Raw genomic sequence first — 13,291 nt, 5'->3', positions numbered from 1 at the left:
CACATCCGGGAGGCCGTGCGCACGCGCCAAGTGGCCGAAAATAGCCCCCGCCGAGCGGATCGGCTGTTTATAAGCACCGCGGAGGAGATCGCGGAGCCTCATTCGACTTCCAGCGGCCGGCGAGCTCGCGCACCCGCCTGGCACATCCGGGAGGCCGTGCGCACGCGCCAAGTGGCCGAAAATAGCCCCCGCCGAGCGGATCGGCTGTTTATAAGCACCGCGGAGGAGATCGCTGAGCCTCATTCGACTTCCAGCGGGCCGCGCACTCGCGCACGCCGCCCGGCACATCCGGGAGGCCGTGCGCACGCGCCGAGTGGCCGAAAATAGCCCCGCCGAGCGGATCGGCTGTTTATAAGCGCCGCGGAGGAGATCGCTGAGCCTCATTTGACTTCCAGCGGGCCGCGCACTCGCGCACGCCGCCCGGTACATCCGGGAGGCTGTGCGCACGCGCCGAGTGGCCGAAAATAGCCCCCGCCGAGCGGATCGGCTGTTTATAAGCACCGCGGAGGAGATCGCTGAGCCTCATTCGACTTCCAGCGGGCCGCGCACTCGCGCACGCCGCCCGGTTCAAATTTTCTAAGTGCAACGCACAATGAGATGCATGAGAAACGGCCTTGGTTACCATCACATTTGAAGCGATGAATACGAAGTTAAATTTTATGACTCGGTGTATAAGTCGAGGTCGATTTTTTTTGGTCGATTCTGGATCGAAAAAGGTCGACCAATACACCGGCAAATACGGTATATACATACATATACACACACACGTATATACATACATATACACACACACACACATATGTATATACATATATACACACACACACACACACACACACACACACACACACACACACACACACACACACACACACACACACACACACACACACACACAGTCAAACCTCGGTTTTAGACCACAATCCGTTCCAGAAGGCGGTTGGAGAAGCGAATCTTCCAAATTCTGAATCTATTTTTCCCATAACAAATAATGGAAAACATCTCAATCCGTTCCAAGACAAAAAAAAAAAAATGCCTTTTTTAAGCATTTTTTCATTTGCGCATTTTTGTCTGATTGCGCAACCTTAGCGCGTCGCCGACCACGCAACTGCACCGCACTGGCCGCATTGTTGTTGTCGCATTTACACCTCCCATCTCGCCCGCAAGGCAACCTCGATTGCCAGAGATGCGAGTCACCCGGCTCACTCTTTGTTTGACCTTCTGCCCTAGGTACAGGAGCCTGCGCTCCCGCATCACCAGACTCGCCAACAGCTTCTTTCTCCAGGCTGTTAGGGCCCTCTACTCGCTACCCCCTTCTGCGTAGCGTGCGGCACTGTTGCGCTATTTTCGGGAATGTCTGCTGTACGCGCACTTGCTCCTTTTTTTTCTGCTCCTCTTATTTATTTATTTATTGTTGTGTTATGTATTCATTATTTATTCAGCACGCTTTTGTTATACTTGTTTACTTGTTTGTCTGTTGTGAGCCATGTCTTGTCACCGTGGGATAGGGGGGAACGAAATTTCGGTTTCTTTGTGAGTCTTTGGCATGTGGAGAAATTGACAATAAAATTGACTTTGATTTTGAAAATATTTTAAAAGTCCTGATGTACTTTCCAAAATTTAAGTGGACCTAAGTGCGCAGGGAGCTTAATTTTGTCCGATCGTGCAACTGCAGCGCACCGTCAAACGCGCAACAGTAGCGTGTCTCCGACCGTGCAACTGCACTGCACTGGTCGCATTATTGTGACAGAGCCGTCGCTAAAATTTAGAAAATATTTTTAAAGTCCTGATGTACTTTCCAAAATTTAAGTGGACCTCAGTGCACAGGGAGCTTAATTTGCATTTAACCCATCCCCATGTGATTTTGATCCATCCCCTGGGGGAGAGGGGAGCAGTGAGCAGCAGCGGTGCCGCGCTCAGGAATCATTTGGTGATCTAACCCCCCAATTACAACCCTTAATGCTGAGTGCCAAGCAGGGAGGCAATGGGTCCCATTTTTATAGTCTTTGGTATGACCCAGCCGGGGTTTGAACCCACAACCTTCCAGTCTCAGGGCGGACACTCTATTACTAGGCCACTGAGCTGATTAGGGGTTAATACAATCCTCAAAGTAACGAAAATACAATAAAACTGAGTCAGTCGGCATCTGGGCCGCGCGGTCGGATTTTCTCGGGTCCTCCTGGCTCATATCGCGAGGCTCGACCTCAGAATTTTGTTTGACAACCTAAACAAAATAAATCCCAATTTTTTTGTTCAAATTGCGATTTGTTCGAGAACCGGGACGTTCGAAAACCGAGGTTTGACTGTAAAATAAATACATGCAGCTCACTGACAAGTGCCGCTATTTGAGCTAATTTTAGAACAGTCCTGCGGGCGACTCATGCGGTCCTCACGGGCGACCTGGTGCCAGTGGGCACCGTGTTGGTGACCACTGCTATAAACTATATACCATATTTGCCGGTGTATAAGTCGACTCGGTGTATAAGTCGACCCCCTAAAATTCGACGGAAATTTACGATTTTATGATATATCCTTTGTATAAGTCGAGCTCAATTGTTGCATTATATTAAACTTCAAAATTCAATCAGAAATATGCGAAATTTATTGACGAAATGTGTTCAAATTCGCGAGTTTGTAGCGAACGATCTATACGCCATTTTAAATATTATTTACTTCATGACCCTGTGATATTACGCGCCGAGAGAGACTAACAACAATGAACACTCTTAGAAACTGGTTTATTTTTAGTTAAGAAACTACAAATTATAATTATAAAGTGATTGCCGGTACATAGAGTTCAAAATTCGTCTTCATCGTCGCTATTTCCGAAAAGCTCGTTCCATTCGTTTTCGTTTAGTTTGTCGTCATAAAGGGCATCTTCTTGGTCTTCTCTATCCTGAGAGTGTTTGGCGAATATTTATTAAGTGCCAACGGCTCTTGCGCCATAAAGAGTCCGCCCCAGCTGGTTCCCCATGTCGGCCAGAACAAGTGAAAATTCGGCCTCTTCCCCTGGAAGTCTGGCCAAGTTTGGCGAATATTTTCCAAGTGCCAACGACTCAACCGCCGTAAAGTGTCCGCCTCGGCTGGTTCCCCATGTCGGCCACCACAAGTGAAAATTCGGCCTCTTCCCCTGGAAGTCTGGCCAAGTTTGGCAAATATTTTCAAAGTGCCAACGACTCAACCGCCGTAAAGTGTCCGCCTCGGCTGGTTCCCCGTGTCGGCCACCACAAGTGAAAATTTGGCCTCTTCCCCTGGAAGTCCGGCCAAGTTTGGCGAATATTTTCTAAGTGCCAACGACTCAACCGCCGTAAAGTGTCCGCCTCGGCTGGTTCCCCGTGTCGGCCACCACAAGTGAAAATTCGGCCTCTTCCCCTGGAAGTCCGGCCAAGTTTGGCGAATATTTTTTAAGTGCCAACGACTCAACCGCCGTAAAGTGTCCGCCTCGGCTGGTTCCCCGTGTCGGCCACCACAAGTGAAAATTTGGCCTCTTCCCCTGGAAGTCCGGCCAAGTTTGGCGAATATTTTCTAAGTGCCAACGACTCAACCGCCCACCGTAAAGTGTCCGCCTCGGCTGGTTCCTCCGGTCGGCCAGAACAAGTGAAAATTCGGCCTCTTCCCCTGGAAGTCTGGCCAAGTTTGGCGAATATTTTCTAAGTGCCAACGACATTCATTTAGACATGGTGATTGAATGTTTACCTACCGGTAGTTATTGTCGTTGCTTGACGCGCGATGACTCGCACATTCGCTCAATACCCAGTACTTCCCCTTAGCAGTCATCGTCGCTGCCTGGCTTTCGATGTCCGTTATTGAGGTGAGAATATTTGAAATTGTTGCTGAGGATGCGTGTTAATGCGACGAACGCTTTATAATGATTCAGTTTCTCGCTGTTTGATGAGCCCGACGGACGCACACCCACGCACAATGAGATGCATGAGACACGGCCTTGGTTACCATCACATGTGAAGCGATGAATACGAAGTTAAATTTTATGACTCGGTGTATAAGTCCAGGTCGATTTTTTTCGGTCGATTTAGGATCGAAAAAGGTCGACTAATACACCGGCAAATACGGTATCAAATAACTATAACATAAATAAGTTGGTCAAACCATCCACGTCACTCCAAATCATTAAATCCATCAAAATCGTCATCCTCTGTGTCACTTTAAACAAAATTAAAAAAACCACCGCTGCTGACTCCGAAACATGCACCGCTGACGTCAGACTCGTCAGTTGCGGCTCCAATTATTCCACAAATCTAACAAATCTTCAGTTTAACTGCATAGCCTGTCAACATAGGCAGCCGTGTGATTACGCAATCCTCAGTGGAGGCTAGACAGGACGTTGGCTCCTCCGAGCGAATAACTATAAAAATTCTGCGATTTTGGTTCAAAATGATACAAAATTATTGAAATTAAAAGGAAGATGACTTTATAATAAAAATATAATTTGTTTTTCCCCTTTTCATGATGGCAGTGGAGGCGTAACCCTTGCCTCCTCTGACCGCACGTCCCTGGTTAAAAATGAGAGGGTGACACTACTTTGCGGATTTTCACCTATCGGGTGGTCTTGGAACCAATTATCCGTGATAAATGAGGGATTACTGTATTCCTGTTCCTCCTGTTGGAAATAAATTCATCAAGTATAATACAAAGTTATAGAACGAAAATAATTAGGCGTCGAACTGCTACGTTCAGCTGCACCGACACTATTACCGTATTTTCTGGACTATAAGTCGCTCCGGAGTATAAGACGCACCAGCCATAAAATGCCCCAAAAAGTGAAAAAAAAAACATGTAAGTCGCTCCGGAGTATAAGTCGCATTTTGGGGGCAATTTATTCGACAAAATCCCACACCAAAAACAGTCATGAACGAGCAACAACAGGCTAAACGATAGCAACAACAGGCTAAACGATAGGTATGCTAACGTGACAAACACAAACAAAGAGCTGAGAACGGGCCTGGCGTAACATATAGAGTGATTAAGGACAACTATTACATGAATAACATGTTTATATAACCATCAGTGTCACTCCAATTCATTAAATAGCAACAACAGGCTAAACGATAGGTATGCTAACGTGACAAACTCAAACAAAGAGCTGAGAACGGGCCTGACGTAACATATAGAGTGATTAAGGACAACTATTACATGAATAACATGTTTATAAAACCATCGGTGTCACTCCAATTCATTAAATAGCAACAACAGGCTAAACGATAGGTATGCTAACGTGACAAACACAAACAAAGAGCTGAGAACGGGCCTGACGTAACATATAGAGTGATTAAGGACAACTATTACATGAATAACATGTTTATAAAACCATCGGTGTCACTCCAATTCATTAAATCCATCGATCGTTCTTTGTCAACAATGGGTGCGCACGGCTGAGGGCGCTTGCGCTTCAAAATATTCCACAGGCTCATATAACGATAGATAAACTATATTTTAAATAACTATAATACAAGCCAATAATATTATCAAACCATCCGTGCACTTTAATTCCATTAAATCCATCGATCAAATTCCTCGTCCTTTGTCAACATCGCCGCGCGTGCGCCCTGACGTCAGCCTCGTCTTTATTCCACAGATCTACTATATAACTATATTGTAGCGTTAAAGTACAAGGATAGACGTAGGTTTGGTAAACGGCTCTTTATTAAACAAAACAAACTTCCAAGCGTGTGGCGGCGTGGACTTCCAGACAGACCGGGCGTGCGTAATGGCCATGTCCGAGCCCCGCGCACCGTTCGCGGACAGCCACTCGGCCGACTCGGTAGAGACCGGGCGTGCGTAAAAGCCATAATAGTTTTTCAAACCTTCTATGTCACTCCAAATCCTTAATTCCTTCAAACTCTTTGTCCTCCGTGTCACTTAGAAATGATCACCGCTAATGATGCCGGTAGTCCTTGTGTGGGCACGTTTGTATGTAAACAACCGGCGCGCCGCGCTACTGACGTCACTTGAAATAGTAATCCATTGGTACATCACGGTTCTCCAAACTTTCTTTCTGCTGCTCGATTACTGTTTTCAGCTGCATATTTTACAACTTGAAGTTTGTAACCTGCAAAATATGAGTTTCTGTTTGGTGCCATTTTTCTTAAGCCCACCCAGTTGATGAGTCACGGCCAACGGTAAAATTTAGAGCGCCCTCATCCAGTTTCTTCTGAAAATATAATTTTTTTTGGTTGTTTTATCAAAGTCAAAGTCTGCTTTATCGTCGATATATTTTTTTATATACTAAGACACACAAAGAGATTGAAATTACATTTCCACTATCCCTCGGTGAGATAGTACACATATGCATACAAGCAACACAAAAAAAACCAAGAAGGCACTAACAATGAATAAATAAGAGTATTAAATAAATGATAAATAAACAAATAATACTAAATAATAATAATAAATATAAGAGGAGCAAAAATGGAGCAAGTGTACATACAGCAGACAGTGGACTTGGATATGGTGCTTTAAAGTGTTAATTGCTTTATTTGATTTCTCTATTTTTTATGTTTTGAATATGTTCAAGATAAAGAAATAAAAGCATGTGAAGTGATCAACTATACTAAAAATAACATGGGAAGTGGTCAACTATACTTGTAAGTGATGTCTTAATGATCAAGTAAAAATTTGTGAAAAAAAACATATACAAGTCGCTCCTGAGTATAAGTCGCCCCCCCACCCAAACTATGAAAAAAACCGCGACTTATAGTCCGGAAATTACGGTATTTATTTAGTCATTTATTTAATGGTGGCTGTGATTTTTATGATGATGACTTTTTGTCAATGCCAATGCTTGTGCTATCAAATCATGCATCCTAATGCATGATACATGCATACATTCTTGATTTGTTTTGTTTTGTTAATGTCATGCCGATGACCAAAGCAACACTGCCTGTCATATGCTCTCACCAATTAGTTCCCATAATGCAGGGGTGTCAAACTCATTTTTTCCACGGGCCGCATTGTAGTCATAGCTTCTTTCGGAGGGCCATTATGACTGTCAACCCAAATAAATGTATGGGTACCTCATATTAAATACAGTAAAAGCTACAAAACCAACTGACAAATAACTCGTTTTCAAATCAGATGAGTAAAAACTAGTCAAATATTTAAAAAAAAAAAGATATTAAAAGTGAAGACAATTTTCAATTCTAGTAATGACACACGAATTTGATGCACAATTTGTCTTCGCGGGCCACATAAAATGATGTGGCGAGCCATACTATCTGGCCCCCGGGGCTTGAGTTTGACACCTGTGCCATAATGCATTGCAAAGCGCAATACATTATTGTGTGAAGGCGATGGCCTTCACACATATGTTATTCTACACCATTCACTTTATTATTATTATTATTGTGTGAAGGCGAAGGCCTTCACACTATTGTTATTCGACAATTTTATTCCCCCCACTTTTTTGACTCTTAAGTAGTTCCACATACTTCAACCGATTCACTCCGTTCCAGTTTTAACTTTTTCCAAATATTCATGACACCATTGCTTACATTTTTTTCATTCCGAAATTTTCCCTTTTCACAAAATTCCGGCATATTTTTCTCTATTCATTCTTAAGAGCAGATTTAACATTTCACATTTACGTCGTTCCAGTTTGAAATTCGCATCATTTAGCACATTCAAATCACATTGGGTACAATCCCAACATTGCCTAATTAATTTCACAAAATTTTATTTTTCACTTCTAATTTCTACATTTTTCAACCGATTCAACCCGTTCCAACTTTCAACTGTTTTTTTTCACGTTATTGTACATTTTATGGCTAATGCGACCTATATTCCGGGGGGGGGGGGGGGGGGGGGGGGGAATAGCATACCAGCTTTGCCGAACCCCTGAAGCCGACTCACCGAACCCCTAGGGTTCGATCAAACCCAGGTTAAGAACCACTGGCATAGGCTCATTCACGGCCTGTTGGCGTGTTAACTGGACACAGCACACTTTCCAGTTTATTTGAAGGACAAAACTTTGGCCTCAGACTATGTTCTTTTGGCAGGAGGTTATAGTGTTTCTTCACCATTTGAAGCAGCTTTCAGTTTTTAAGTGCAACTGATTTATGGCAGTGTGTCGCAAAGTGAGCCAGGGAAGGCGGGGTAGGGAGCGCTGCACTTTTAGATGAGAAAGTAGCTCTGTCAAGAGCAAATACTCAGTTATCAGACCATGGCTTTTTAATATCATGGTATTTTCTAATACCGTGAAACCGGTTACCGTCCCATGAGTATTACAGAATGCAAGAGTGAAAACAGAACTTGAGTAAAGTCGAACACTCGACTTTCTTACCTTTTGCTGCCTCTCTAGGGTCTATGTCGTCCAATGCAGAGGGCCTGATCAATTCTTCTGGTGGTATAACAGGCACCAAAGGAGCTGAGAGTGCAGCCATGGTAGGTTGTGTTGGACTGGTCATCAAAGTAGTGGCTGTCTCTTGCGACACCATTCGAGTGCCAATTTTTTGCGCATGCATCTGAAAAAAGACATTGATTTATCAACTGTTATTTCGACAAGTGTATTAATGAATTCATAGCAAATCGCCATTTTATTGAATTTTTTTAATTTTTCGCTCAATAATAGTCCTAGGTGAAAAGAAGGACTGTTGTTGATGGACAAAAATTACAGTTCAGCCGCAACAACAAATTTTAAGTTTCATGTGAACATTGAGTAATAGTGTTTCTGCATCAAAATGCAAGACAAAAAAAATGTATGATGACTGTGATGCTATATAAATTAAAAATAATACCGATGTCCTGACCCGATCACGTGATCGGAAGAGGTGGGCAATCTACAAAATTTCTATTAGTCATTCATCAGCGACCTGGGGACCCATTTATCATTGTCAATCTGTCATTTTTTCCAAACCATACTGTAATCATCAGCCTGTCATTTTGTCATTTTATTTTCATAGCGTTTCCATCATCGGATGTGAAGAGATGAAGACGGCAAGGACATGATAGGAGTGGCCTGAGACCAGACTCATTTGTAGGAACAAGGTGTGAGACAGGAAAATGTACAATCCAAAATCAGGGCTCCTACCTGTTGTACTTGGTCAATTCTAATTCGTAGTTCTTCGGCAGACACACTGCCGGCAATGACCTCCAAAGGAACACCATTCTCCCCAATAAAAAAACTTGAAGGAACACATACCACTGGATCTGCATTCGGATATTGTTAAAGAATACGCTCAGAGCACATTAAATGTTCTGGTTTTATGCATACAAACTGCACAAAAATTATATTTCTTATTACCTTAACATTGTACCATACTATATGTTCATGTAGATTCTAGGTTGGAGAAGAGCAATGAAAAAAAGATACAGATCTGTGAGAACTGCACACAGGTTTCACTGTGGGAAAAGGCAGAAAAGTAGATAAGTGGAATAATAACACATTAAATTTTACATTTTAAGGAGTGCTGTGAAGCGAATAAAAACTTAACCAAATTTATTACCGTATTTGCCGGTGTACATGTCGACTCGGTGTATAAGTCGACCCCCTAAAATTCGACGGAAATTTACGATTTTATGATATATCCTTTGTATAAGTCGAGCTCAATTGTTGCATTATATTAAACTTCAAAATTCACTATGCGAAATTTATTGACGAAATGTGTTCAAATTCCGGGAGGCCGTGCGCATGCGGCTGTTTATAAGCACCGCGGAGGAGATCGCGGCCGGCGAGCTCGCGCACGCCGCCCGGCACCAACGGGAGGCCGGAAATAGCTCCAAGCCGAGCGGATCGGCACTTTATAAGCACCGCGCAGGAGATTGCGGCCGGCGCGCTCGCGCACGCCGCCCGGCACCAACGGGAGGTCGGAAATAGCTCCAAGCCGAGCGGATCGGCACTTTATAAGCACCGCGCAGGAGATCGCGGCCGGCGAGCTCGCGCACGCCGCCCGGCACCAACGGGAGGTCGGAAATAGCTCCAAGCCGAGCGGATCGGCACTTTATAAGCGCCGCGCAGGAGATCGCGGCCGGCGAGCTCGCGCACGCCGCCCGGCACCAACGGGAGGTCGGAAATAGCTCCAAGCCGAGCGGATCGGCACTTTATAAGCACCGCGCAGGAGATCGCGGCCGGCGAGCTCGCGCACGCCGCCCGGCACCAACGGGAGGTCGGAAATAGCTCCAAGCCGAGCGGATCGGCACTTTATAAGCACCGCGCAGGAGATCGCGGCGCCTCATTGGACTTCCAGCGGGCCGCGCACTCGCGCACGCCGCACGGTTCAAATTTTCTAAGTGCAACGCACAATGAGATGCATGAGAAACGGCCTTGGTTACCATCACATTTGAAGCGATGAATACGAAGTTAAATTTTATGACTCGGTGTATAAGTCGAGGTCGATTTTTTTCGGTCGATTTTGGATCGAAAAAGGTCGACCAATACACCGGCAAATACGGTACATGATTTGTAATTGATTAATTTAATAAATCAAAGACGAGTCAGCTTTATACTTTATTGAAGTGTTTTTGTTAGTGCTGTCAGGTGATTAAAAATGTATCTGATTAATTACAAGATTTGTACATAATTAAACTAATTAATCGCATTATCTAATATTTTATAAAAGGTCCCAAAATGTAGGATTTGAATTCTACGACGTGACAAAACTGTCGTGCATCTGTTGCAATCGGTTGAATACATTAAGACAGGTATGGGCAAACTACGGCCCGCGAGCCACATACGGCCCGTTAGGCTTTTTAATCCGGCCCGCCGAACTCTTCCAAATTATAGTAAAAACCTCCTTTTTTTTTCCCCTTTGCCTGCAATGCCCACGTTTCCCCAATAATGACGCACTCAAAACACATTGACCGTTGTTGGAGTGGCGCGTATTTCTCTTTATTTCACTTTAATTTTCACTTCATTTCACGTCACCATTAAGTCCTTCTGTAAAAATGAGCAAACCAAAGAGAAGGAAAGTGGACAGCGAATGCCGAGTGTTTAATAACGAGTGGACATCAAAATACTTCTTCACTGAAGTCCGATCAACGGCCGTATGTCTGATATGCCAAGAAGCTGTTGCGGTTTTCAAAGAGTACAATATCAGCCGTCACTTTGCCACAAAGCATGCAAACTATGCTAGCAAGCAGTCAACACAAGAACGGGCGGCTACTGCTCAGAGGTTGGCAGCTAATTTACAGAGTCAAAGTTTTTTCACCGACAAACTGCAATTCAAGAGTGAAGTACCAAGGCAAGTTATTTGTTGGCATTCAAATTAGCAAAGGCTAGTAAGCCTTTCTCCGAAGCCGAGTTTTTGAAAGAGTGCATGTTAGAGACAGCAGGTCTCTTGTGTCCGGAGAGCAAAGCCAAGTTTGAAAAAATAAGTTTAGCACGCAGGACAGTGACTCGCCGCGTGGAACTGATTGACGAAGATATAGTCAGCGAGTTAAACAAAAAGGCGGAGTCCTTTAAGTTATATTCACTAGCACTGGATGAAAGACACTGCTCAGCTCCTAATTTTTATCCGAGGGATTAACGACAGTTTTGAGATAACGGAGGAGCTTTTGAGCATGGAATCACTGAAAGGGAAAACGCGAGGAGAGGACTTATATAAACAGGTGTCTGCTGTCATCGAGAGAATGAAGCTACCTTGGAGTAAACTTACCAATGTCACCACGGATGGATCGCCAAATTAAACTGGAAAAAACATCGGGCTGCTGAAAAGAATCCAGGATAAAGTGAAAGAAGAAAACCCTGACCAGGATGTTATTTTACTTCACTGCATCATTCATCAGGAATCTCTGTGTAAGTCTGTATTGCATCTTAATCACGTCGTGGATCCAGTTGTAAAACTTGTTAACTTCATACGAGTAAGGGGACTTAATCATCGTCAGTTCATTACGTTCCTGGAAGAAACTAATGCAGATCACCAGGACCTACTTTACCACTCTCGCGTCCGCTGGTTAAGTTTGGGGAAAGTGTTTCAACGAGTCTGGGAGCTCAAAGACGAGATTTGCTCATTTTTAAATTTAATGGGGAATTCCGAAGAATTTCCCGAGCTGAGCGACACAAACTGGCTTTGTGACTTTGTGTTTGCTGTGGACATATTTTCACACATGAATGAGCTGAACGAAAAGCTACAGGGAACAGATCAGTTTGCGCACGACATGTACACAAATGTGAGAGCCTTCAAATCCAAGCTGGTTTTATTCTCCAGGCAAATGTCAACCAAATCTTTCGCACATTTCCCCACACTAGGCGTGCAGAAAGAGGCCGCTCTAAATGCGAAGAAATACTGCAAATCACTGGACGATCTGCACAGAGAATTTTGCCGTCGGTTCTGTGATTTTGAAAAAATTGACAAGTCACTTCAACTGGTGTCCTGTCCCCTGTCACAAGACCCCGAATCAGCACCGCAGGAGCTGCAATTGGAACTGATCGATCTTCAGTCTGACTCCGTCTTAAAGGAGAAGTTCAAGTCTCTTAAACTGAATGACTTTTACGCTTCACTTAAAGAGACCGCGTTTCCAAACCTCCGGAGGTCGGCGCAGAAGATGCTGGTGTTGTTTGGCTCGACCTACGTGTGTGAGCAGACGTTTAGCGTCATGAAAATCAACAAAGCCCATCACAGATCCAAGTTAACTGACCAACACCTCAGATCTGTCCTGAGAATTGCCACAACAAAACTATCTCCAGACTTTGATGTACTGGCAAAAAAGGGAAACCAACAACACTGTTCCCACTGAAATAGTGAGTTTTTCTGCTGTGTTATGAAAAAATGCATATGGAAAGTTTGGAAGTGCGTCTTTTAATTAAGAGCAATGCGCGTTTACGCACAGCAGTGGTACAGTAGCTTAATTAACGCCGCACATCGCTCTTAATTTAAATTTAAATTTTCAGCTGCAGGTAGGATATTTAATACAGCCTATGTCTGTGTGCTTGGCAACGATACACATGTACTGTTTGCACGTGAAGGCGAGGGCGTCCGTGGAGAGTTTGTAGAGCGCGCGGTCAGGACAATCCATCCATGATTTTGCGGAGTTTAACACAAGTAGTATTTCGTTGTGTAATATGTTTTGAATGTTGAAAGTGATTCCATTTTTCAATAAATGTTGATTTCTTTTACTTTGCACCTTCGATTGAAACTTATTAAAAACAGACGCAATCTTGATAAATCACAGTGCGTATGTTATTTTGATCTATTTACATTTCCTCCTCACAGTATCTGCGAAATAGTATGTAAATGCCATATCTTGCATATTCCTTGAGACAAATTTATTAATTGATAAGGGCTATTTTTCACATTTGAAAGACAGTTAATAAATTGGGTTGTAGTGTTCTTACTGTGCT

At 43.8% G+C, this 13,291-nt stretch overlaps 1 protein-coding gene and 1 pseudogene across 3 annotated transcripts in view; one reads left to right on the top strand and one right to left on the bottom strand.

Moving 5' to 3' along the window:
* ubxn4 (UBX domain protein 4) overlaps positions 1 to 13,291 on the bottom strand; it is a 91,533-nt gene that overhangs the window by 66,781 nt on the left and 11,461 nt on the right. For all 3 annotated transcript variants that reach the window (XM_049727700.1, XM_049727698.1, XM_049727699.1), the window contains exons 3-5: positions 9,326 to 9,354; positions 9,044 to 9,162; positions 8,297 to 8,477 (exon numbers count right to left, since the gene is read on the bottom strand). In XM_049727700.1, coding sequence (XP_049583657.1) covers positions 8,297 to 8,477; positions 9,044 to 9,162; positions 9,326 to 9,354 — 329 coding nt within the window. The remainder of the gene's footprint in view (positions 1 to 8,296; positions 8,478 to 9,043; positions 9,163 to 9,325; positions 9,355 to 13,291) is intronic.
* On the top strand, positions 11,581 to 12,687 carry LOC137840545 (general transcription factor II-I repeat domain-containing protein 2A-like; annotated as a pseudogene).

The sequence above is a fragment of the Syngnathus scovelli genome, chromosome 8, assembly GCF_024217435.2.
Source record: "Syngnathus scovelli strain Florida chromosome 8, RoL_Ssco_1.2, whole genome shotgun sequence".
In the NCBI taxonomy this organism is placed as follows: Eukaryota; Metazoa; Chordata; class Actinopteri; order Syngnathiformes; family Syngnathidae; genus Syngnathus; species Syngnathus scovelli.
The sequence above is the reverse complement of the archived record's forward strand: the minus strand, read 5'-3'. Positions and strand labels throughout refer to the sequence as shown.